Source organism: Sipha flava, unplaced genomic scaffold (genome assembly GCF_003268045.1).
Source record: "Sipha flava isolate LNK unplaced genomic scaffold, YSA_version1 109_pilon_pilon, whole genome shotgun sequence".
Lineage (NCBI taxonomy): Eukaryota > Metazoa > Arthropoda > Insecta > Hemiptera > Aphididae > Sipha > Sipha flava.
In genome coordinates this window covers 608,553-632,658 of record NW_020271726.1, presented here as the reverse complement: position 1 = coordinate 632,658, position 24,106 = coordinate 608,553, and the positions used below count along the sequence as shown (strand labels likewise).

General features: G+C 33.3%; 1 protein-coding gene across 1 annotated transcript in view; it reads right to left on the bottom strand.

Moving 5' to 3' along the window:
* Positions 1-3,278: 3,278 nt before the first annotated feature.
* LOC112687579 overlaps positions 3,279-24,106 on the bottom strand; it is a gene marked incomplete in the record, with an annotated part of 217,860 nt that continues 197,032 nt past the window's right edge. The window contains 1 exon segment of the mRNA XM_025560350.1: positions 3,279-3,710. Coding sequence (XP_025416135.1) covers positions 3,700-3,710 — 11 coding nt within the window.

Here is a 24,106-nt window from a genome sequence, read left to right as displayed (position 1 = left end):
TTCAAACAAATGACGAACAAGTATCTGCAAAATAATTTTCTAGAATATCTTCGGTGAGGGGGCTGGGGGAATATACGTGATTAATATTGTTGTCACAGCGATACAGTACAATGATCTAGACATTATGGTCAGTGATAACCGGGGATGCAAATGCATTGTGTTACATTATTATCCGCCCGCCTGCTACTACACCATATCATATGATCGAGAAACTTGGAGTTCGCGTGTATTTCATTCGTAATACCGTTTTCGAAATAATTGAAATCCTGCAGCTAACAATACCATTCAACAAAAAAAAATATTTACCAATATCTTCCTTTGAAGTGTTGCTGGTACGTCGCTATAAAATTTAATTTCACCAACAGTTAGTTTATTTTTTTTCGAATTCACACGTGATCAGGCTCATAATTTTTTTTTCATCAGTCGATCGGGCAACGCGATATTAGCCAATCGAGTTTATTATTAATATAATGTCCCATGACAATACTTACGACCATAATGTTTTGGACGAACGACAGATAATCACGTGAAATGAACAGGACCGGCATATCAACATAATATGCACGGGAAGAAACACGTGTAAACTGCACCAGTTGACAGTGCTTTGGCCACGTGATAGCGCGTCGGTCGGTCCTCCTGGGTTCTCGAGTTAACGAGCTGGGATTGTTTTATGAACAGTTGAACTGTTTAAAATTTTTGAGTTATTGTGTGTTAGTTGTATTGCAATTCCTTCTGCGCCGGTTAACAGTCGGATGTTCTCGATGACAAGAACTGGGGACAGATGTGGTGGAATGCGACTGTACTGAGAGCTTTGCAAATCATTTTAATAGATGAAACGTTTGAATTCGTTGTTAAGTGGGTAAATGTAGTCGGTGCGGGAAAACCCGGTTAGTGGACTTTTTTGGTCGAGTAAAATGTACAATTTTCGAAATGAAACCGCTTATTCGATTTTTATAACACCGTACTTGGAATACTGATCAGACGTCCGCTGTAAAAAATTAATTCACGTGGCGTACTGAGAAAATAAACCAGGACCGATGTTCATTTTCGAAAAATAATAGCCATTAGATCGTATAAATAATAAATAAACACATCCTTTTATCTTTTAATTTTTTCTGTAAGTATATTTATAGTGTCTTTTCTCTCTTCCGAAATAATTTATCGGAGCGACTGTTGCTTGTCGAATCGAACACGTTCAGTCTTCGAAGAGTTGTGCTTTCGCTATACATACATTAGACATTTTATTTGTGTTTAGTTGTGTGATGAACAAAGAATCCGAAACGTTAAACTCCATCTACGTAAACATGTCGATAACATCAGTGATAAGGTTAAAATGACTTCTTATAGTGCTCAATATGAACGAATGGCCGCTGTAATAATTTTTTGAATGGTGAAAATTAAAAGTCTATTGCGTAACGGTGGGATACGTAAGAATAAAATATTCTGATTATATAAATTATTGTGTACAGCTCCTGATTTGTGGCTATGAGCATGTCACCACACGGCCAAGTAAAAAAACGACATGTTGGCCTTAAACTATGGTAAGTAATTTAAAAAAAAAAAAAGGTCTCCTCTCCCTGCGGAAGTATGGAAATATCATTTTTTAATATCACGTAGAAAAGACGGGAATGCGAGAATGTGGATGTGCGAGACATATGACGATATAGTTAAGGATGTACGCAATATCCACTCGCATTGGTGATGGCGTCGTCGGTTGTGAGAGGAAGTCGAGGAAAACTAATTTAACGTTTTCAAGTGTAGTAAAAACCTAAAAATACACACACTCACACAAAAATACATATTAAGGCATGAATCATTTTACTGTAATAATAATAATTTAAATATATCATTTTATCGTATGCATATTAATTTTATTGTGTACACATAAACATATACAAATATTTCTAAGAAACTATATTATTATAATATATAATATAAGGATATAATCAAAAATCGTTTCAATAGGAATCGGAATTGGCTAGTAAATTGTTATATTTAAATCTATATCCTTGTTTTATTTTTCTATAAGATTTGGGCTTTACAAGGGAAAAAATATTTTCGATATAATATATGACTACGAGACGGGATTACAACAATACTTTATTAGCGAACAATATGGGCACTATATAGACAAATATCAAGTTATGTATATACATATATAGTTTAATGTAGATGAATTAAATACAAAATTGAAAATAAAAACAAACGAAATTCTATGCTTCTACAACACGTGCGATACCGTGCAGATAATTTGATAAGATATTTCCACCGAATTAAATTAAATTTAATCGATTTCCCATCCCTTGGGACGGTAATGGCTGGTGGATGAGGGAAGAGATGAAAATATGTTACTGTGACTAAAAGTCCTGATCAGATAATAGCAATTTGAAATGGAATGGAATCATTAAAATCATCGAGTTTAACTAAAATTTTCGTCTGGAATAGGAGAAGGAAGAGGAGAAAAGAAAAGAAAAAAGGTAATATCTATATAAGTAATCTTAAAACGGAAAGATTAAAATTCAGTCTTTTAGCGTTTTAAAAAATAAACAGTTCTTACTTCAAAACAACATAATGCAAGACCTAAAAGGGGCTGAGAATTCGATTAAATCAATTCGTTTGGTGTATAGCTCAGAAAGTGACTGGACTTGTATCGGTGTATTATTTTCGCACAGAATTCAATCGTTATCATTATTACATTCACGAAAGGAGGGGGAAAATAAAACTAACCAAAAAACACACAGTCGATATCACTTATCGAAGCGTTAACGGTATAAAGATGCATTTCATGATGGGGTTTTTTTTTTTTAAATATTGAATACAGTTAAGTACGATACACATAATATAATAATTATTCTTTTTTTTTTATAGCCAAAATGATACTAAAATGATAAAAGTAAGTATTTATATGTACACAAACAACAGTATATCATATGATCTTAAATTAACACATTTACTTAAAAATATATTTTAATTAGTACGTATGTATATAGAGCGGTTATGAAATAGAACACCTTGGCAACCTTCGACGACGTCCGTGCTACGGTTATTTCCGATGTTGATAAAATTGGATAAATCGAAATCGATCTCAATGTTGTGCGGAAACACAGCTATGATGATAGCCGAAGGGGTTTCAAATCGGACAACCGGTGCACGCGTGTTTCGATTCGTGGTCGTCTATTGCCGAGGTGTTTCGTTTAGGTTTTAGGTTTCAGGTTTTTTTTTTTTACACACATTATAATAGTACTGCGAAAAAGGTTACACGCGAAGAAGTGCTTATGTCGACGAAAAGTTTATCGTAATACTTTAATAGTATAATTACATCAAAACAGATTACGCCGTACGCGTAAATTATTACAACAAAATATGATAATTGAACGTACAAACACAAATTAGCAACTGTTTATTATTATACATGTAAATAGAACCGCGTCGGTAAGATTTTCCCATTACGAGACAACACTACGAGACGTCCGACGATGCGTTCCGTTCGGTGAAAGCTTTCGGTATACGCAAATCCTTCCGCGAAACATTATAATAATTAATACGGTATTGCCGTCGTCGTAGTTAGAATAATAATTGAATATTTTACAACGTTGACATGGACACGTTTGAACACGGATACGGATCCATATGTACGTCTCGTTGAGTATTCCGTGTCTGCACAGGTCTCCGGGCGAGGTCCATTGTCCTTGGATCACATCAGGTGAACTCTGGGAAAAAACAAAACCATACAAAACACGTTAATAAAAACATGAAGTAATAAGCAAACGTCTGGACAAAAAAAAAAAAAAGTTCGCGCGTTAAAAATAATATTATGCACGCAGTTTACGCAGGTTCGTATCACCGTGCTGTTGATTCTAACATTTCTGGTCGTTTGACATAATACTGTGTGCAACATTAAGACCCCAGCGGCGTTCGATACGAGCGAAATCCTATTATTTTAATAAATTTACTTAATTTTTTCGTTTCTGTTTACTCGTTGTATGCCATAATGAATATTCATTTTATTTACCGCGTACCGGATATGCTCTACGAATATGATTAATAATCGTGAACGCACTCCGAGCGTCGAAATATTATTTTATTGTATTTACATACAAATATAATCACCAGAGACGGCTTGTCAGGGGAGGCTTTGAGATTGCGTTTCCCCATAAAAAAAAAAAAAAACAGCTACTTGTAAATAATTACTATTTAAAAATGTTTAGAAATATTTTTATTATTATTGAAAATATGTTATAGCGTTTTCTATATTCATTGTTATAAATATAAGGACACAAAACATAAAACCCATAAATAGTTATTCCGATGGAAACACTATTTTAATAATATCGGCGACGATCACCATTTCAGTGAAACTGACGCCCTACAGGTTCAATTGTACCATTTAATGGTTTGGCTTGTTGGACGAAGGTGGCTGAGAAGAAAAATCCACGTACTATATATGTTATTGAATCGGGGTTCATGACAATAATTTCAGTGTCATTGTGCCGTCGTTAATTGCTGTACACTGTCGTCTACGAATTCGCAGACAAAAAAAATTGCAGAATTAGATTATAAAAAAAATGTACCATTAAATAAAGTTAAAAATATTAACTAAATATTAAATAAAGTATAAAGTATAATTAATTTTCCAATAAAAGGGTTTTTCTTATTCGTTTTTGTATGGAGTTTATGTTAAATAATTGAAGTCTCTCTAGAATATTTACTACGAGCCGCCACCGATAATCACAATAATATTTTATTTTATTTTAAGCAGTAAAATCAAATATCCGTGTTCGCAGTTAACGAAACGATTTAACAACGTAACGTATTTAGCTATAATACAGCAGGGGTCCATGAACCCTTCGAAAGAAGTTACGCAACACAGTGACTATGTACCGCAGTTCTTTCCTTCTTCTTCTGTCGAAATTCGTATTTAAAATCAACAATGATGACGTTTTTATTTGTTTTTCGGCTGTTCATTGTGATCGGTCGTCGCTAAAACGTCGTCGTAAAACGCGTGTGATGTTTCAACAGATTACTGGCATTAATCACCCCAGTCTGTTTTGTTTGTTTCTCGTTTGTTTTCAATATATTATTATTATTATTATTATTATTATTATTGCTACCACTATCGTTTAGAATAATAACCGTAACCATTCTAAATATACATAAACACGGTTATGGTGGTGACGGCCGTCACCGTGCGGATCGTTTGCCAACATTTCGTTCCGTCCTCTGCACGTTTCGACAAAATGATCGACGTTTACCAGACGTACTTTATGATCTACGTATGACTGACAATATTCTAAAGCGTTGGGGCGTTTATACACCGCAGTGTCTGGTATCGATGAAGTCCATATGCGCGTTAGACCGACAACAGTCAGTGGTTAACAATTAATATTATTATAATTATTATTTGACATTTTAGTGTACGCGTCACGCCAGTGAATATGTAACCAACGCTGTGAAAATTACGATATTCAAGAACGACCGCAATTCCGCCTTGAACTACGACCGGTGGGTAACAATAATTATTGTTTTCAAAACGAATATTATACACGTCAAACAGACATGGTAATATCGGTACGCGCCTGTTGTGAGAAAGTACAATGACGAACGCAGTCCGCGGAGAAGCACAGCGATCCGAAATCACTATGCGGTACACATGAAATGTACGTGTGTACGGTTCGTTTTATTCGTGAGATGGCATTCAAAATGAATGCTCTTAAATCGGAAACAAAGGATATTATTCGGCTGCTGCGAATGAAATGACCGCGCGAAAACAACGGAGTACTTATTTTAAACGCAGACGTGAACGGTTAGGAATCGTTCAATTATCGCGTTCGTTGCGTTGCAACGGTCCGACTGACGTGTCGAATATGGGGCCGGCCCAAGCAAAAATAGTGCACTAGTCAAAATTAAATTTTGTTACCTCTAAAAATAAAAATTGAGCTCTCGTTTTACTTAGCCTCTCCCCCTATTTTTTATGTGACATAAAAAAATATTTAAATTTTTTTTCTATAAATATATACAGACTTAAAAATGATTTCTATAATTACTACTTAACACTCATCACGATTGCATCGCGACTATCGGAAATCATGGGAGTTATCGTGGGGTTAATTATAATTTTAGAATAATTGAAAACATCCAGCGTAGGCCATAATATAAAGTAATACAATAATTTTAGACAATATTATTTTATTATATAGATAAGTGGTTTTCACGGATAAATTAATTTAAAAATTTTTCTTGTAAAACATCAATAGAAATAAAAAAAAATGTACGAGTCCATTTTGGAAATGCCGCCCTACAAAAGTGCCGCTCTAGGCAGGTGCCTAGCTCGCTTATACCTTGAGCCGGCCGTGGTCGAACAACAGTCCGAAACCTGTCGCAAAGCTTTCGTGTGCAACGCGTTCAGAATATAATACGCGAAATCCGTACGAACATGGGGAGGCCGAGAAAACAAGTTTCGCGTAACACGTAATCACGTTACGGGTGTACTACTCGGTGCGCAGCTTTTCGTGTAGTATTTAATCGCGAATTATTTCACATCCAACAATGCAGTACCGCTCTCGTGTCTTGTCGTCCGAACCCTTTCGATATCAAGTTCGCTCAGAGGTCGGATTTTCGGTTGAAACAAATTTTTTTTTCATCTGGTCTTTCACGTCGCAACCATGTTACCGATAATTCCGTCTACAATGTCCGGAGAAAACTATTTGCTGACTATTTTTTTTCATCTCATTTCCCCTCCTCCCTTGAATAATACATCATTATAGTTTATCGTTGATCAAGCATGCTATTGTTCTACAGCGAAAAAAAAACTATCAAAAATGGTTCATTTTGATGAAACTAGTTTTAAATGTAAATATGTTGTTTAAATAATAATAATAGCAAAAAAAAAAATATATAAAAGATTACGCAAGCACACAATCCCCATTGTCGGACTCCAACTACCGAAACGTACCTGTATTGCCTAAACAAAACGCCTGGTAACAAAACACGTTGATGGCCGTCGGTTCGTTAGGACCGTGGCCGGTTATTATTTATTAATGTCATTTTTTTTCTGGAACATAAGATACAATTCATTTTAAAAGTCTCAATACGTTTTTCGCGTCCTGTATAAAATAATGATTAATAAATTAATATTACATTCTTATTGCTGCGAGCGATCGATAACGTAACGTGGGAAAAAATTCACCGAAATCTATGCGAAATTTAAAAAAAATGGATTATATCAAGCAAAATTTACTTTTTATTCCAGAAAGACTTTTTTTTCAAAACCATTAGTGGTTCGTCATTTGATTTTAATTAAATTCCATGTACTCGGTTTTTTGCAAATGTATTTTACTTTTCTATTTACTACAGTAATCAACGAAATTGACCTTAATACCACAGTGATAGAAATTAATTTTTGTAAATGTGTGTATAAAAAATAAAAATCCCGCAGTCAAGGTAGATGTAAGAGGTATACTAAAAAATAAAATAGTAAATAACTGGATGGCAAAGGGAAACATTAAAAAAAAAAAAAGTGAAAATAATTGAAAGGAAATTTCTCGAGAAGAAAAAAAAAGAAATAGAAGAAATCTCGATAAAAACGGTTTTTGAAATCGCATCGCGAAATACGACGCGCGGTATTTGCAAAATTTCGGTATGAAAAAATAAATATTACTCGAACAAGAACGACAACGTGAGTTGATCGATTTCCGTTTTCTTTCGAATCCGAATAGTTTATAAGATAACTAATAATAATACGAACGAGTGTCGTTTTCCCTCGGTTTTCGTTGCTACGCGAATGGTATCAAATCGAGTCCAAGCTCAATATGCGCGGCCAATGGACCCCAAGGAAACATTCGTTTGAATTTCGAACCGAAAAAAATGTATTCGTCCCGGAACGTCGGTAGTTTTTTTTTACATTTATCTCACTGTCAAAAACATTATATTTTAAGAATTTTATTACGATGGTAAATATACTTTCACTATCAGTGATCCATATGTTTAATGAATATTGGACATTTTACCGAGTCGGTACTACCACGCGAGCGGTCGTATTGGAATTTCTAAAAAATTTTTAAAAACTATAACAAATTAACGATGAATCACCGACAGAAAACGACGGTTTGATTTACGACGCGTGTCTGTTTTCACCGTTCAGGATGAATAATATTTAAACCGCATAGCAAATATCGCGATCGAGTAGACCCCTGGGACTCGGAATTCTTATAAATCATTTCTCGGACCAAACATAGAACATCGTCAAACCCTTAAATGTTGCGAACATTGCAATTTCACTTTTAGAGATCTGAAAACGTAATTTATTCAGATATCTCGCGTTTCGTGTTTAACTACAAGCGTTGAACTTAAAAATCATATTTTTTACGATAAATATTTTACTTTAAAATAAAACCCTGAGTGTTTTATAACTATTACCACCAAAATATATAACAAACAGTCAACATGCTTTTTTTCTACTTTTTTTTACAATAGTAGTGAATAATATTTTATAAATAGGAAGAGTTTCGATGACTTGGGCCTTACTCGAACTTACCATAATTCAAAACAACTATTTCTAATTTGTACGGTAAATTTTAATTAACAATATTTTATACTCAAATCACTGTTTTATATAATGTTGATGTAATTCAAAACTAAGATATATATAGTAATAATAAAAAAACATTTCTCATTAAAATTGTCCTCTTGTGTATAAATTTTTTTAATTAATGTTCAATTGTAATTTTTATTAATCGAACATTGTAATGCCTTATTTTATAATAAATCATGTACATGTCTCATATATATTATCGCTCATCGGCGGTAGTTGTTTTGCAGTTTCGATATTTATAGCGAAATTATAAAAAATCGGATTTCGCATGTATTAATGTCTCAGAATTTGTTCATTTAGTATGTGTTACCGTCAAATCCTATCATCAAAAAAACATTGTGCGCTTGACCGGACATCGATCTCTTTTTTGTCCCTGAATCGGTAATATTTACTCAGGTTTTATGTCAACAACGACAAGAGGCTACCTGGTATCCGATACGAACGAACTTCGACCCATAACCAAAAGCATGTTTAGCGAGCATTTAATCAGTCCACCCGTGTCAAGGGTTATACCTAGTCGAAGTCACTTAAGTCAATTGGTTTCGTCTTCCTAACAGCGGAAACAAATAAGAAAGTGAGCTTTATTATGAAAATTCTTGGTCAAACTCTGAAAACATCGATTCTCTATTTTGGTACTGTTTACTTAACTGTCGTGTACCCGTTATTTACATTTTATATCAAGCGTTAGTATAGGGACTATAGTTGTTTTTACATATACGCATATTAACAAGAGGTTCGCTGCATTAGGGTTTTCTTCTTTTTAGTAATAAGGATTATTTTTCTTGGACATTGATCTGTTCAAGTGATAACCGCACTATTACACGAGCACTATTGGAACGCGTGCGTGTCAATAAACAGTAGACTACTGGTGCGAAACTGGTCTCGGGACATCGTTTATTTTATTAAACTAACCTTCCGGACTCCGATAGAAATCACTCACCGACCCTTAACACTCCTTCTCTCTCCAGGTAAAGATTAAAATATATAATATGTCACCTAGCGCAGAGAATCGGCTTTTCTAATTATGCACGATGATCAACCGTATGAAAACGATACCGGTTCCGGAACCCCGTAGTTGATCTCCAGTCTCCGTGGTCGAAACCTGTGTACGACTCGAGCATTCTCTGGTATTTTTCCGAAATTCTTATCGTTGCGAACAGTCTACCGAATCGGTCTCCCAGGGTCGGTTACGACTGCTGCAGCAGTTTGTACACAGCGAAATCGAACGGATACAACACAAGTATATTTCGCGACGGCGTGTAATACGTAATTTATATGCGTAAAAGAGAAGAAAAAAAATGTTTATTCACCATAATATTATGTACTCGTACGGCGACCGGACGTGACTGGAGAAACGGCGGAAACACCTGTAGGGAAGGAGGAGGAGATTTATTGCGGTTACCGTATCGATGCGCGCGTGGGCCGCGGTTACCTGCTGCTGTCTGCACGCGATTGCAGTAGTGCGTCGATTGGCGCACAAAAAATTAAAAACCGTAAAAAATAAATATAAAGAAAATATAAAGATAAAAAAAAAAAAATCAAATCAAATAATTTACATTCCGTGTGATGTTAGTAAAGGTGAACTTGCGCACATCTGGTAGTGGCAGTAGTGGTGAAAAAAAAAACCAATTTATCCGACCGACAAGCACCGCGCGATCATTGCAGTCGTCTCTGCTCTTACGAAATCGTTTTCCTCAGTACGAAATGTATGCGCGCGCGCGCGCGTGTGTGTGTGTGTGTCACCAAGTCGCTCGTGATATTGCAGCCACGGTGGTGTTGTTGGTAACGCTAAACGTTCACTTCGCGAGATATCAAATACATTGGCTCACAAACAAATATGATTAATGTAATGCATATATTATCGTGTTCATAATGTACACACGGGTATAATATTATTTACTTTGAGACTACTTCGATGGTTAAAAACAACATTACGCTGTTCCGTATTTTACACTCGGAGAGTTATGAACGACAACGTGTGGTACACTACTAATATTATACGGTTTGGAGCTATGACCAGTTGAAATCATTCATGGTTGATTTATCAGATTTTGTTCTGTTCAAAAAAGGTAAATTCGGTAAAAATAATTTTTTTTCCTGATTAACATTCACGTGTTCTATTTAAATGGAACAAATTCATTAAAATAATTAGGAGTAATTACATTAAACAATATTAACAAAGTAAAATAATAATGCAAAGAGTAAACAAATAAATAATGAGTTTTAACGTAGTTGGATAACAATTATATAACTGTAAATGAAAAACTATTGTTTTTTCTTTCTTTTGAGTTTAAAATTAAAAGTGAAGAATGATAATATTACATTTTGGATGAAATTTTCGATTTATTGTTTGGTTTAACCGCGAGATACATTGAACAACACGAGTAAAAACGTACAATATATTATTCAGTCTTTAATACTTGATTATATTCAAATGAAATGTATCAAGAAGTAGGAGTATGAAATATTGTTCAGAGTAAAACAATGTGAAAATATAAAAATGCACAAACATAAAAAAAAACCACAAAAAATATCGACTACCTCCATTCGATTTGTCAGTTTTCGTATGTGCAGTTGTTTTTGGAAAAGAATCATTAAAAAGACGAATCACAAATATTATCTCATGATTATTTACCTGTTCGCGTTACAATATTACACCAACATACTTACAAATGATTATAAAAGATTTATTTTATAACGATGCATTGTTCACTTTATCTTTTTATTTTATTCGTGTTACTGTAATATTGCAAATCGAGTATGGTATACAATAATTAAATTAAAAGTTTTTATAAAAAAAACAAAGCATTAAATTTTTATTTATCTGTTTTATCATAAATTATTTTCAATGACAAAACTCGTTGAGAACCTAACGCTCGAATTCATGTAAATATAATAAGTTCAGGAATATTTGATCGTAAAGTTTATGATATCAAGGTCCCACGGTTCGTTTGTTGTACTAACTTTTTTGATATCATCAGAGTTAATTGTTTTGTAAATTATTAAATTATATCGTACGGGAAATCATAATGAGTTGAATAAAATAAAATATCATTATAATACACGAGACCGATAGAAATCGAATGTTATTAAACAAGTTTATTGTTTAACGTCTCATAAATACACAGAAATGTAAACTCCAAACAATAAATTTAAAAGTCTATCCGGTTCAACTTCTACAAAACCTTTGTTATAATGAATACGAAATAAAATTATATCGATGACCTACTAAACTACTAACAATCGCAAGAATGAATCTTCATTTTAATTTCAGTTTTAATATTACTTCAATTATTTGACGTTCATGGAGTTGGACGTAAAATAATTAAATATTTGCATGTCATTATTCGATACGATTATAAAATAATTTATGTTGAACAAATCAAATCTAAAACAATAACAGTTATGAAAAAAAAAAAAAAATTAAAAAAAAATGGTCGTCGAAATGACGATAAAAATGTGACTACACCGATTGTCGTACTCTGGTGAATAATATTTATTACCAAACCAATTAGGTACACAATTTAATTGTTAAAAAATTATAAAAGTTAACTAACCGAATTCGAGTTTTGTAAAACAAATGTGTACATGCGTTAACTGGTGGAAAATTTCCGAAAAGAAAAAATTATGCAAAATTATCAACAATATAATATAATGTATCGCCGGATATCGATTGAAATAAATATAATTTATGAGAAATGATTACGAGCTTATAATATCCATTTCATATTATGCAAATATGTAAATAAAAAATAGATTACATGTTTAATGACTGTCAAACGAATAAAACGAACCACGAACAACATTCGATAGCCGTGCACGTAAGAGTTTTATATGACGTGAAATAAATAAACACTTAAAAGTTCATTAAACGTAAAGGCAAACGATAGTAGACTATTATTAATATTACTACGCATGTAAAATAATATTGATCTTATACCGTAATAAAAAAGAGAAAAGTAACAACATTTAACTGTAAAAGTAGATTATAATAATATTAAATGTCAAAAAGCGTTTGAGTGAAAAATAAAGCGATAAAACCATCGACCATTACCGTTGAATCATTTACCACTGATAACCTGTCAGTCATACACAATCAACGTCAAACAAAATAATATAATAAATAATTATTTCCTTTTATTGATAATGTTTTTTTTTTTTCGTTTTATTTTTTCCATTTCACCATTCTTCGAATAATATTTATTGGTATAAAGCTGGTTTATTTTCAACCGTGATCCAACGAAAACGAAACGCGCTCACAATAACTAACGCATACCCTTGAGGTCATTGTTTATTTTTTATTATGATTATTATTTATTTAGGAAACAAAACTGCAAGCTTTTTGCATTGATTCGACCGTTTTCCCTATTCTGTTTAGAATTCATAAACATTATTTTCCTGTTTTATTTATGGAAAATGATTAGAACCCGTCCAATGCCCACCACGGAAAAAAAAACCTAACAGATAAATAACCCGGAAACGTGTACGGAATGTTCATGTTCTCAAAACATATGTCGTTATTCTCACTCTGAAAATTCGCATGGTCAGGAAATTACGTCGTTCGGTGCCACGATCGCGAGACGTAGGTACTTATTGTTCTGAGGCAATAAACTATTACGGCGAGTACCTGCACAATAAAACGAATATATGGTACAGGTATGGGGGGGAAAAAAATTAATTCGTTGCTTTGATTAAAAAAAAAAAAAAAAAAAAAAAAAAACAGAAGAAAGAATCGTTTTCATTCGGGCCGAAACCTGAAATCTAAATATTGTGATATTTCATGACGATAAACGGGTAGTCCCAGTATTTTTGAAAAAAATCATGATCCGAGAAAACTCTGAGGTAAGCGGTTTTTATCCTTGACATAAACAAATTTAAATCACTTCGGTAGTTTGTTTTTTTCTTTAATTTTTTTCTAAAAAAAAAAAAAAAATCTGTACGCTCAAAAAATGTATGCAACAAGTAATAGTTAGATAACAGAAAATAATAAGTACTAATGAGGTATTTTTTTTAAGGACAATTGAAGAAAGGTATGGTTTAGGGATTTAATAACTCCAGTTGATCGTTGGAAAAATTAAAGTGACACGGAGTGTGACAACGCTAACTATAAAATGTAGGCTACGCATGGTACGCAAAGTGTAAGAAGAAAACAATTCGCGTAGGTCGTGTAATATAAAAATTATATGCACTTTTTACGTTCTTTCTCTCTCGTGGTGGACTATTTTTCATTTGAAAGAATTTTAGATAAAAATCACGTGGCAAATACTACTGCATGTTGTACAAACTGATTTTCACAATTCCGCACTTAAAATGAATTTATTAAATTTACGTCGAAATCGGAATGGAGCAAATAAAAATAAAAACGATCGTTCACTTTTTTTAACGAAACTCGATGACAATATAACATATGTACGTACACACCAAGTCGGTAGTTTTTGATTTGATAGTATTATGTTATATTATTACTCTTCATTTGATTTTATTTGTCAATATTTTTTGATATAGTTTCGACGTAAGTCGGCGTAGAGCTGAAACGTGTTGCACAGGAAATGTAAATCTTCGTAAAAGTATAAGTTATTTTACGAGTGAATTCCGAGAAGTTAATGTGAGGTAATAAGTTAGTATAAAGGTACTATCTTATTAGCATAGAAAATCTTAATGCATATCCTAATAATTAGATATTCCATTCCGATGTGTACAGTTATATTTGAGTTCCGATGACCAAAATATTTCATGTGCAAGTCAAGAATATAGTCAGTCAACACAGAAGCAGATAAACAAAACAGTTACTTCTTTGTTTTTATTAAAGTATTACTTGTAATGTAAAAGTTAGATCTGAAAAAAAAAAATCAAAAAACCTAATTTTTTACAATTACCGATTGCTTGTTTTTTTTTTTTTTTGAAAATAAGGGCTACAAAATATTGTTGTTTTTAATATAAATCAATTACGTGCATTGACAGTTATTATAAAAACTAAATATATTTATTCGACTAAACTTTTTTCGATGTAGGTATAAAGATTTATACATTAAATACCTTTAATAATATATTTGTTAGATCGAAAGTAAAAATTAAGTTTTGCAATGTTCTGTTTTTACCTTGTTATATAAAATATTAAAAAGTAAAATAATATTTCGTTTATTGTTATATAAGATATGTATTGTAATATTTGATTGACTAATTATTTGTTTTTCGAATCAAACAAACTTTTTTTTTTACTTATAGTCCACCAATAAGAAAAATTAGTAAAACTCAAATCGAATTAAATTCGTTTTGCTGCTCGACGGTCACCCTATTCTTTGCAAGATTACTGTTTTGTTTTATTTATTCGCTCGTTTATCGTTATCTTGTCATCGTATATTTGCTCATTTCAATTAAATAGACACGAAATGTAAATAATAAAACAAATAAATAAAATGTATATAATATAATACACTTGCAACGTGCATACGTACTGATTCGTTAAATTTAATATAAGAAACACAAACACGCGAAGCCCAAACGAAAAATATTTGTTGTATCGCTTTTCGCGTTTACCGGGCGCGAAAGAGTGTATATAAATATTATTCTTATTTTTTTTTTTTTTTCATAGTACTGGGTGTTTGTTCGCTAAACTGGTTAATAAAATATTGCCATTTCGCCGGATAGAAGAAATGAAAAACAACGAACACGGTCGGAATTTAATTTCACAGATTTATGCTACGCGAAAATTAAACCGTATTACGTATTGTTACGTTTTCATACCTTTCTCGGAACAGTGTTTGTTGTTGTTGCACTATAATACGCGGCGTCACGCGAACGTCATAGATCTCTGGAGCACACGTTCGCAAAAATAATGATTACGATCGTCTTACATTAATCAACGAATTTCGCAGACGGTTACGGCACGGGGCTGGAGGTTAACTTTTTAGCAACACCACCGACCGGTATAAGGTTATTTCACCGAAGGGTTAACCCTTTGCCCCCCCCCACACCCTATCCGACCAGGAACGTAACGCGACGCCCCCGCCTACGCAGACCGATGACCGTTAACCAATGGCGGTGGTGGCGGCTACGGGACGATCAAAGGTGAGACGAGCGTAACTGTACGTCACATAATAAAATTATTCATAATTAGCCCCTACACACGCATGTGTTCTGAAACCACTTCGGTGCCGTTACCGAGAATGTAATGCACTAGTTGAATTTCACATCTGAAAGATATTTTGCCATTTACTATTAAGGAAATACATATTCTTATGCAAAAATAATAAAAATAAATATAGTCGAGAAATTCACGTATATCGTACACTCGATTTTGTCTATACATAATTTATATACGCCAATCTCGATCAGCAATATTATTATTATTATCATGCTGAACGAAATAAAATAATTGCTAGGCAACAGAAAAATGAAAAAAATTTACACTGCCAGACAGGAGTCCACAAAAAGTGGATTTTCGAAAATTACATTTATTCGCTTAACCACGCGCAATAATAATTACATTTTCTCAATATTTCAAATGGATTGTTATGTTGATTTTCTAATCACCGATCAGTTGGTGAATAAGTGATGTTTAAGTTTAGTAACATTATAAAATGTAAAAAAATAAAAACCATTTAACATAATATTATTCAAAATAATATTTTTCCATCAGAATATTTATCGAAAGTCTGTTATCTGATTTAAACTATTATGAATTCATTGATTAAATCTTCTCTGTACTTTTTTTCATTTTTCCGAAACACATTTTTGCTATGATAATAGTGCAAAACACACAATGGTTTCATATAGAAAATCGCAGTTTTCCAGAGACATCACATACGGTTAATAACATCATTAAAAATGAACAATTTTCAACTTCAAGTAATTTATATAAAAGAAAAATTAAATCAATTTTCCAAACTTACTCCATATTGTTTATCTTTAAACGGAAAATGTAATGTTTATCTTTTTGCAGCACAGGCATCGGGGATCGCTTCATCTTCTGGCGGCGCGTTGAGGCGAGTGGAAATCACATCATAAATCAATTATCAAGGGTCTGAACGCTTTTGAAATTTCGTGTATGCTCGTGCAACGCATGTTCGGCTAAGGATAAATCGGGCGCAGTCGATCTGTCAAACGGAAGCGTGCGCGCTTTATAATACGACAACTGACGACCGTGTATTGGATATACATTAAGGTTTCCGTTTCGTTTCGGCACAATAATTTTGAAAATTTTACATGCATACGCTTAATATTTCTGTTGGTTTCGAGAACCTATTGGACGAGCACGAACAATTTCAGTGTTCTTTTTTTTTAAAACAATGATTTGAATTTACACTTTCAGGTTCTTCACATAATAAAAACTAAACACTGTACATTTTGGTACGAAATAATAAAATTAAAGTCATATAAAATAGTTTCATAGTAGATTATGTACTCTAGATTAATGTACCGATTAATATCGATTACTATAGATTTATATACGAATATTTATGTTATTTTCATTGTTTTCACGCGATCAAACTTGTGGATAGCACATTCGAACCAAACGTCTCATTATTGCTTATATAATATTTCATAAATTCAGTGGCGTACATTCAATCTTGCTCCGGGGAGGGGGAGGGTTAACAAAAATAATCGTTATCTTTTTTTTTTCGTTGCACAGATAAATAAGATAAATAACTGCTATAAATAGATATTATTTTATACAACATTTTTACCAATTTACAGTTTACTATTACATCACGGTAAATTAATAGCTTTTGGAATATAAAAGCAGCTTAGTTAACAATACTTTTCAAACACCTATCAATATAATTATTTAATTATCATAATATTTGTATAGATGTATATTTTAAGTTTAAAGCCATGGGGGGGGGGTTGAATCCAAGGACGACCCCCCCCGTATGTACGCCACTGTATAAATTCAACTTAAATTGTGTTTTTAACAAGTCAGTTTTCGATATTCTCGATGTAGTTATGAGAACTATAATAGGTACTACACAAAGATAATATTAAATTATTATCAGCCAGTGAAAATATTAGATTTGATGAAAGGAAAATATTTTCCTTTATCTAACATGAAAAATTTGACTAAACTTATTCTATTTGATTATATTTTTTTTGTTATAAAATGTATGCACCAAAAATATCTTCTGGGAATAATATTCGATGAAATATATTTTGTGCACGCATATTTGTGCGTACATCATCAAATATACAGATAATACAGAATCACCTACGGGACTGTAAAATGTATGTTTTCTTTTTGAAATAATTTAAGAAAGGACGAAACTCCTAGGTCATGTGAGACTCTACAGTTTGGTAAGTTACAGGGATGGGTGAATGGTATGTATTGTTGTATTAGTATTTTTAACTTAATGCCAATATAATATCGCTCTTGGAAAAATAATTTTGAGTGAAAAAAGTTATTAAGGATGGATTTGTTTACATTTCAGAACATAATTAGTGTAGTAAAATAACTAATTTTCTTTGTAAAGTAAGGTTAAACTATTAATGTTCTAACTTTCCAATAAAAAATAAATAATGTCAAGTGTCTTTAATTAGCACAAAATGCATTAAAATAAATCAAAACTATAAAATTACATCAAATAAATAACTAAAATGAATAAAATGGGAATTGGTTGAAATATCCTATTTTATCATATTGTAATGATTATAAATTATTTTTTTGACTGAAAATTAAATTTTTTTCTTGGGGTGCAAAAAAAAAAAATTATTTCATTTTTAAAATTTACATATAAAAATGAAGTGGATTCTTGTGAATTTTTCAAAATTTAATATTATTAAAATATTAATTTATCAGTAACAGATATGTATGAGGAGTTTTCTATAATATTCTTAAAACTCACTAAGCATTTACTGAAAATGTCATTCTATTTTTGTTATTATCTATATTTGTTTTAATTTTGTCTTTATGGTAATTATTATTTGAGTTAAAAAAGAAATATAATTCGAATTTGTCGAATATCGGTAAGACGTAAGTTTTTCCATTTTATTACCTTGCATTAGTTTTTCGCAATTATTAGGAAATTATTAGAGAAATTTGGAAAATAACCCCCCTCACATCAAAGTACTAACTATACAATGTTTCTTGCAGACATTTCTTAAGAATTTGAAAGGTTGAATCAATCCTCTTGGTCGATATCGTGAAAACAGATAATACAGGTTTGACAAAATAATAAACAATTATTATTAATGAGGATTCGAATCTCAGTTGAAATTTGTTATAACTAACTTTTTATTTAATGATGAACCAATACATTCTTCTTTTTACTTAAAATTTAAAAAACTTCACTAATATTGTTTTATTTTTATATTATTAATTTATAAACCGAAATTTTTCAGTATCACAAAATAGAATAAGAATGTAGTGTACAACAATATGTAATAATAATTTACGAAAAAACACAACAAAAAAAGAAAATAATCTAATATATTAATGTATATTTATAACAAATAGAAAATTAGAAAATATATCAAATTTGAGATTATTTCATGCAGAAAGAATATTATTAATTGAAGAATGAGTATAATAATCTGTTCGATGCTGTCTTATACTAGGGTATGTCCCGTTAAAACGGGATTGCCTCTTTTTTGATCATCACGTCCCATTGTCCCGACAAACTTCGAATGGGACGATTTTTATCCCGTTTTTAAAAGATTGTCCCATTTTAATCCCGTAATTGCCATATTATATATTATATAAGTTATTAATGCTTGCAAATAAAATATCTATGTATGAAAAAATATATAAAAGTTTTACTCGTATATTTAAAATGTGAAACCAAAATTAGAAATAACAGATAAAAGTTTTCGTGGAACGAGCGTCAAGTCCCGATGCCAACGAAATATAAAATTACCAATTTAATAATTTAATAATAATTAAAAGGAAATATTTTATTATTTAGATTATTTTACCAAAAAAGGGTAAAGTAAAAATAAAATAATTGTTTATGATGACAGAGATTTGAGCTTCAACTCCCAAGATTTGTGTGCATATGTGTGAATGTTTATAAATGAGGTTTTTTATTTGGGAGGGGGGGAAGTAACAGCTGTCCCGTAAATAATCTTCTAGATTATAAGGTGTGTATATTAAAAAGGCAAGTAATTTAGAGGGTGGTAGGAACGACCCAATAATAGCCAATTAAGCCCCGATAATATTGAAGAAGGTTAATTACCCCTCTCCCACCCTCTACAATAAGCAACTATTAATGTACCTGGTACTAAAAAAATAACTAATTGATACATAGTTATAAGTTTTTACATCATGTAAAGAGTTGGTTCGAAATTTCAGGTGATATAAAAACAAAAAATGAATTTTTTCAATAAAATAAATACGGTGTTTGTAATAAAGGTTCCAAACTATCGGTTTATACTCCAGGACTCTAGATTCATATACTAAGAAGTACCAGAATTATGACGGCATAAGAAATCTAGCACATGAGAATTTGACTGAAAATTGAACGCTGTTGAAGTAAAGAGGAGTTGTAAAGTATGGCTACTTTGGGAGATTCCATACGTTGCAAACATTTATCGGAATGTATCATAGATTACTTTAACTTTCTGATAATTGACAAACCAAGAGAAAAACACATCCCTAATTCCTAGAAGTTTAAGTTTTTGGATCAGAATGGAATGCTTAACTGTATCAAACGACGTTAGGATGGATATCAGTATGAATCAAATAAACTTGTTAGGAATTTTTAATCAGTAAGTTGATTAAACTGATCCATTTTTATTCGGGAATAAAGCACAAAAACATATTAGAAGATATTTCATCGAGGTATCTAATAGTTGAGGAACACTTGATAATTTGTAAACTGGTTTATAATTTTTAATATTATTATCGTAATAACATAGCAAAAAACGATCCTGAGAAATTACATACGTAATCATTTTCGCTTACCTCCAACGAGGGGCCCCGACGTCGTTTACGACGTTTACCTGCCTTTAGCTCGGCACGGTTTTGAACGAAACAAGATATAAAAAAAAATATAAAAAAAAAAAAATCTATGAAAAATGTGAAAAGTCAATCTTAGCAACACGATAACGAAAAACGTACTTACCTGCCGTGAATGTTATTATTTATCGGTCAGAAGAGCATGCCATATACTTTAGCAACATGCGATCGACAACACCGTGGAACCGACCGATCCCAACAATGTCGATCCCCTGACTAAATTATCTGCACTTTACGCGTATACGATACGTGCATACATCGCCGTATCACAATGATCTTTGAAATCCGGTAAAAAATTCGATGCCGAAACCCTCTCCACCGGAATGCTACACCACAATATTACCCCCCCCCCCCGACACACCCCCCCCGCAAGCCTACCCCCCCACCTCCCCCCCCCCCCCGGTCATACCGAATTCACAAGTTTTCGCGCCAACATGCCCTGCCACCATATTGTACCGCCTGTTGCTCGGTTACATGGGGCTTTGCGATCTCCTACCGAAACGCATGCGTTCCAAGACTTAAACGCCTATCCTGTGCGGTAGTTAATATTAATTTATAATAATGCTACTATTATTAGATATAATACATTTTCTGTACGCGCCGTGAATCGAAAACTAAATGTATAAAATGTACATTGACGCACACGTCTTCGCTTAACGAAGAATATTTAGTCGACCGCTCTTAATCGTTCAAAACGCGCGTTCTTCATTCCACGTGGTTTCCCAACAGCCGCTATTGTATATTACACGTCGTTATTATACGCGCATGTTTACTATTGTAACAATATTTCCGTTTCGCGAATACGTCATACGGTCACGCGTAATAACTGCATGCGACTGTCGAAATGTCAGTGAACGTCAAAAGTGAAATCGATTTGATCGCTTCGATTCGGTTTATTTTTTGTATCTCTTAGGCGTATAACGTACAAAGGACGAAAGATAAACACACTCGGAGTGTTATTATCAATAATAATTATAATCACCGAGGAAATCGCGTCAGTAAAACACCGTTATCTCGCATCAATACACGTTCGGCTCGGGCAGAAAACGGTATACACGAGTGGCGCGCGTGCAGGAATATAAACCTGCCCACGAACAAGAGCCTCTCGCTTTGACGAACTCATTGTTCAATGATCGATGGACTACGTTCGCGCGGACGGTTTGTCGCAGGCATTGTTACGAACGTTCGTTTACACGCGGTCCATCAGCACTGCGTCAATGACAGCAACGGTGCACGGTACTGAACACTTGGCGAAGGACGAAAGGAGGGCACAGCCGTATTGTCTACGTCCAAGAGCAGAGAGTTGTTCGACATGCACTGCATAAATGTGCATCCACAATATGCCGCTGTATGCCATCTGGCACGGTTTGTTGGCAAAGCCAATAGCAATACGATTGTTCACATAGGTGTTAGCTTTAGTCGTTCGATATCGTTTATGTGGTACCTACGTTTATTTGTTTACCATTTTTTTTTAAGATTTACGTCTTTTAAATTTTTTTTTGATATGTTTTCCAAGGACGATCTAATAATCACTACATGTGCGTTATTATTATCGATAATGAAGAACATTTTTTTTTCTATTTCCTCTTGTTCAACTCCAAAACTAACTGCAACGATGTTGAACTTGAAACGGGTGCCATCGACCCGTGCGACAGATCGCGATGAACAGAAAAATGTGAACGTGGGTCGAAAGCGTGCGCACGAAAAATAGGGAGTGTATGAGAGAGAGGGTGAGTGAGAAAGGAAAATAACCATACGAGTATGATCTACGGACATTGTAATAAAATTGCACACGATAAATTAGGTTACGTTCGTAGTGATGATCAATAATATTATTGAGATCTCGGTTCGCACAGTCGATTTGAACTTTTGCGTGTGCAGCAGTTGCGCACTCGTCGACAACGGCCACCACGTACCACGTGAATCGTCAGTACATGAATAATACTTAATGGAAAGTACACGGTTGTACAGTGCGCTCGAGCTGTGTGATGTTGAACAATCGTTATGCAGTAATAATTCGACGTATTCGGAGTGATACGCGACCGAGTGATCTCGTGGAAGTAAATCGGTTAGGAAAATAAACCAATAAGAGAAATTGTTTCGAAAAATGTGTCGCCTTTGTTTGTTCTAGTAAAAACGGTTCGTATAAATAGGTGACCGCTGAGACAACCATTTGTGAACGTACAAAGCCGGATAACGTGTAATTATCTGTTGTCTAAACCAATTTCTGTTTTGTTTTAAAGTTTTTTTCCCTTCCGATATTCATCTAATATGATTATAACCTTGTCGCATCTTCTATGGCTGATCTACGATCTTGGTTATCGTTAGATCCGTTGTTTTCCCACTACCACCCGCCCCGGATATCGATCGCCACCATTGTTGCCGTCCATAAGTGTGTGCTGACCTGTATTATAGAAGACACAATGCTTTTGGGCTTTGTAGTAAACCACACGTATTCATTATATATTTAATAGATTACAACATATAAGTAATTAAAAGAACATAACATTGATTTTTTATTTAATATTGTGGTACGTTAGTCCCGATGAACATACTTTCTTCGGATCTCGTATATTTTTTCAGATATCTTAAATTGTTTTTGAACTGTACACCTGCAGCCGATCGTTGCTGTTATATTTCTTCTGTGATGAAACCTTTGTTTTTTACCAAACATTTTGGACTAAATTGTATTCGATTTGAGGCACATAAGTTAAAAAACGGACCTCTTAATCTTAGATTTAAATTGTAACACCTTATTCACAATGATACGATGCCGAACTCTGTAGTTCGATGATTTATGCACGTGCCGTGTTCGCCCGTACCCTTGCAGCAGCATTGCTCTGTTCGGATCGGAAACACGCGTACGTCTTCTGCTCGACTGGTTATCACCGGGGCTAACGTTTAACCGACAAATCGACGGCGCGCCGAACCAACGAACCGTGTCTTCATTGTTAATCCGTTAGCGAGTCGAACAACGGCTGTGCATGCAATAAATGACGCAGGAAAACTCGTTAACGACCCGGAAAAAATCGGGAGAAAACCTCTTTTTACCTTTAATTTTATTAATTTTTTTTTCTTCTTTAGAATACAATTTATATTTATCAGTCATTAATACGGTGTAAATTTTAAACATAAAATTATTTGCTTCTCTCGCTCAAAAACTGGCGAATTCGTTGATTTCATTTCTCCGTATGAAAGTTCCTATATGAATTCCTTTATGCTGTTTTCATAATTTCGACGTTCAATTCACACGTAGTGTGTTTGGTTACAAAAAATTTACACATTTCCAAAATGTAATCTTTTCGTTCCGAATGTGGAACAAAAATACAACTTTTGCACGATTTTACGTCCCTTTACAATTCACGCCCCAAGTGTAGGCATAGTTCACTGAACCCTTGCTGCGCTGTTGCGTATAGTTACCTGTATGAAGTCTATCACCGCTGCAAGTGCGTGAACTGCACTCCGATATGGTTATTTGTACTTGTTCCGTAACTCGAGTTGTAATGAAATGCGAGAAAAACGAGAACGATTCCGTTGCGACCGTCGCCCTAAAAAACGCATTTCGG